The sequence below is a fragment of the Pterocles gutturalis genome, unplaced genomic scaffold (genome assembly GCF_000699245.1).
Source record: "Pterocles gutturalis isolate BGI_N339 unplaced genomic scaffold, ASM69924v1 scaffold1625, whole genome shotgun sequence".
NCBI lineage: Eukaryota > Metazoa > Chordata > Aves > Pterocliformes > Pteroclidae > Pterocles > Pterocles gutturalis.
This window is the reverse complement of record NW_010137887.1, coordinates 17,289-20,388: the sequence shown is the minus strand read 5'-3', so window position 1 is coordinate 20,388 and position 3,100 is coordinate 17,289. Positions and strand designations below refer to the sequence as shown.

Here is a 3,100-nt window from a genome sequence, read left to right as displayed (position 1 = left end):
ATTAGAGTTTGTTCTCATTTCCTATTTATCATGACTAACCACCTCTCTCTATGCTCAGCTGTTCCTTTTAATTCTCCTCTGTGTTTTGCTGTCCTGAAGCCAAATCTGAATGGATTTCAATGGTTCTCTTGTGCTTTTTGACTTGGTATCATGCAGTCTGACACCATAAGAAAATTATTTTCCAAATCCTAGCCATACAATGCACGAGTTCTTTAACAGAAGAATAATGGGTGCAAGGTGTGGTGTATGAAAGTATAAAACCTCTGAAACTTTCTCCTCCAGTTCCCTTTCTGTAGCTTTCATCAAAGCTCAGTTTTTCACTACAGTAAACATTTTGGGTGTAGAGACTGTGGGTGACAGCTGGAAGGGCCCAGGTTTTCAGTGCTGTGTTCATCTAATCTGTTCCATATTAGAATCAGAAAAGTAGGGGACAGTGCTGTTTCTTGAAAAAAAATCAAAGAGATTATGTGCCCTCCCTGTGAGATGACTATCTTTCTACTGACTTGCAACCAGTAAGTTCTTTGGCAGCCTCACCCCTGGCAAAGCCCTTGTACCTGTCAGCTCCTTCCTTATCACCAGTGCAATACCAGCTGCATCCTGCTTCTCAGGCAGAGCAGTATATGTTGTCTGGGCCCATGCTGAGTCTTGGAGCCCGGTAAGGTGCCACCTTTCCTTAGGACTTAAAATTTGCTGTGATAAAAATGAGGCGATTTAAAATTAACCTCTTTCTCAGATTTGTCCTTTGTGGATGTTACAAGTTTGTCTGTGTTGCCATCTGGGGGATAAGGACTTGTGACATCCTCAGTGACTCCTCTCTCTCTCTGTCTCTCTCTGTGTCTTCTTTTCAGAGTGCCTGCTGGGGTGCGCGCAGAAGAATGGCTGCGGCAGAACCGCTGACCGCTTTCTCCCGATGGTACCTGTACGCCATTCACGGCTATTTCTGTGAGGTGATGTTCACAGCTGCCTGGGAGTTTGTGGTCAACTTTAACTGGAAATTCCCAGGCGTTACCAGTGTGTGGGCGCTCTTCATCTATGGCACCTCCATCCTTATTGTGGAGAAGATGTATCTATATCTCAAAGACAAGTGTAACATTTTAGTGCGCTGCTTCATTTACACACTTTGGACATACCTCTGGGAGTTCACCACCGGCCTCATCCTACGCCAGTTCAATGCCTGCCCATGGGACTATTCCCAGTTTGATTTTGACTTCATGGGCCTGATCACCCTAGAGTATGCCATCCCATGGTTTTGTGCTTCTTTCATCATGGAGCAGCTGGTGATCAGAAACACCCTGCGCTTACGATTTGATGAGACTGCCGAGCCGGGGGCCCCCACCGTCCCCATTGCCTTGGCTAATGGCCATGTGAAGACTGACTGAGCAGTGACTCAGAACCACAGTTAGCAATTTTGAGAGAGCCCAGACCTCCACCACAGACTGTCAGCTCTGGCTCTGAGGTACTGCTCCTTGCTGTATGATAAGATTCATAAACCCCATTTTTCTAATGGGGGTGTGCATGGGATATTCCAGAGAAAAATGGAACCAATAGATTTTCTATGGATTTTACTCTTTGGGTTCCAAGGACCAATATCAGTTACTTGTTAGGTAATTTCTGATTTTAACTTATTACAGATGAAAGCAGTCCTTTTGCTCACACTTTTATGTGGAGAAAGAAGAAAAATAAATGCTACGGCGGAAATGCATACAAAAAGACAAAAACCTAATCAGTGGATGGGCATGGACATGCCAGCTAAGTTAGTGATTGGCTTACTCCATTAGGCAATATTCAGGTGCTTGCTTGCAACCAATACCTCCCGTGGGACCCGAGATGCTGCAGGAACAAGGAAAATCTATCTGCTATTGAGAAGAACCTGAGACTGGCCGTCTGCTGGGGAGGTAGATGGTGTTCCCCTTGCGAGGTCCCATTGGCCTCTCCCAGGTTCTTTGTTGCACCACAAAATAATCTGGTGCTGGACATCTTGCTGAATTTATACAGATCTTGTACTTTTTGAAATCTCAGTCCTGATACTCACTAGAAATTTTTTTCTTTTTTTTCTTTTTTTTTTTTTAATAAAGGCCTTTTTTTGCCAAGTGAATTTTACCATTATCTGTGCAATCTGAATCTTGGCAAAAGGCACAAGAAGTAGTGTAAGTCTTCCCATCTCCTCTGTCCCACCAAGCAGACCTTGCCTGAGGGTCTGTGGCAGATTCCAGCTCCCATCTCAGCTGTGCAAACCTCATAGAGTCTGTACAGGCCACAAGAGTTTTCTGCCTGCCTTCCTAGGGATTCCTCTGTTTCTGGTGATGTTGGCGACTTCAGTACAATGGGTTGCAGCCTGACTAAAGGTCAAAACCTTCATGTGACTAATGTGGTATCCAGGATTCGGTCCTCTGGCACTGACTCTCACCTTCCTTCAGCACTGGAAGGTCTTGGCTCAGTTGTTCCCAGTTTTCTCCTCAGTGTATGAAGAGGATTTGCTTTTTCTTCCCAAATTCTGCTTTAAATAACCACAGCCATATTGTCATGACAATAATTGGAGGCAGCAAGAGATAGGCCTTGCTGCCTGATACATTATTTAAAAAAAAACAAAAGCAAGAAACACCTCTTCATGCTCTGCCTGAGTGAGGCTTCGAGTTAGGATGGAAGAGCAGAAGTAGAGAGGTGGAGCAGGAGGGAGTGCTGTGGCTCCATTGTAGAGCTGCCTGCACTGGGGACAGTTTGAAATTTAACCTATTGGGGACATACAGGAAACGTTGTAGTGCAGTGAAAGTGCTTGATAATCGCAGCCACAGGTTCATAATGCGTTCTGGCAAGCCGTGGCTTTTGAAGTTAGCAATGAACATGGAGCTTCCAGCCATCAGATGTATCTCCCACCTAACTGGTTCCTGGGGCAGGTTTGCTGTAGTTGCCGTGCAGGACCAGGTTAATTTTGGTGTTCTTTCACCATAGTCAACAGAGCTGCACCAGGGATCAGCTGGACTTGAAATGCAAACATGTCAGTGTGGTTGTGGGATTCCACTCTTGTACTGGAAATGGCCTGTGGGCTATTTCTGTGTGGGTCCCCTGCCTTTGGTAGGGAGTGCTCAGCTGTGAATCTGCT

The 3,100-nt window shown here is 45.5% G+C and overlaps 1 protein-coding gene across 1 annotated transcript; it reads left to right on the top strand.

Moving 5' to 3' along the window:
- The first annotated feature begins 852 nt into the window (after positions 1-852).
- On the top strand, positions 853-2,059 carry TMEM229B (transmembrane protein 229B). The gene has a single exon (XM_010082721.1). It carries the CDS (start codon positions 876-878, stop codon positions 1,377-1,379), a length of 504 nt encoding a protein of 167 aa, XP_010081023.1. The 5' UTR covers positions 853-875; the 3' UTR covers positions 1,380-2,059.
- Positions 2,060-3,100: the final 1,041 nt, after the last annotated feature.

Bases quoted from the DNA above. Each gene is read 5' to 3' on its own strand.
- TMEM229B (XM_010082721.1), top strand. From the start codon at position 876: ATGGCTGCGGCAGAACCGCTGACCGCTTTCTCCCGATGGTACCTGTAC.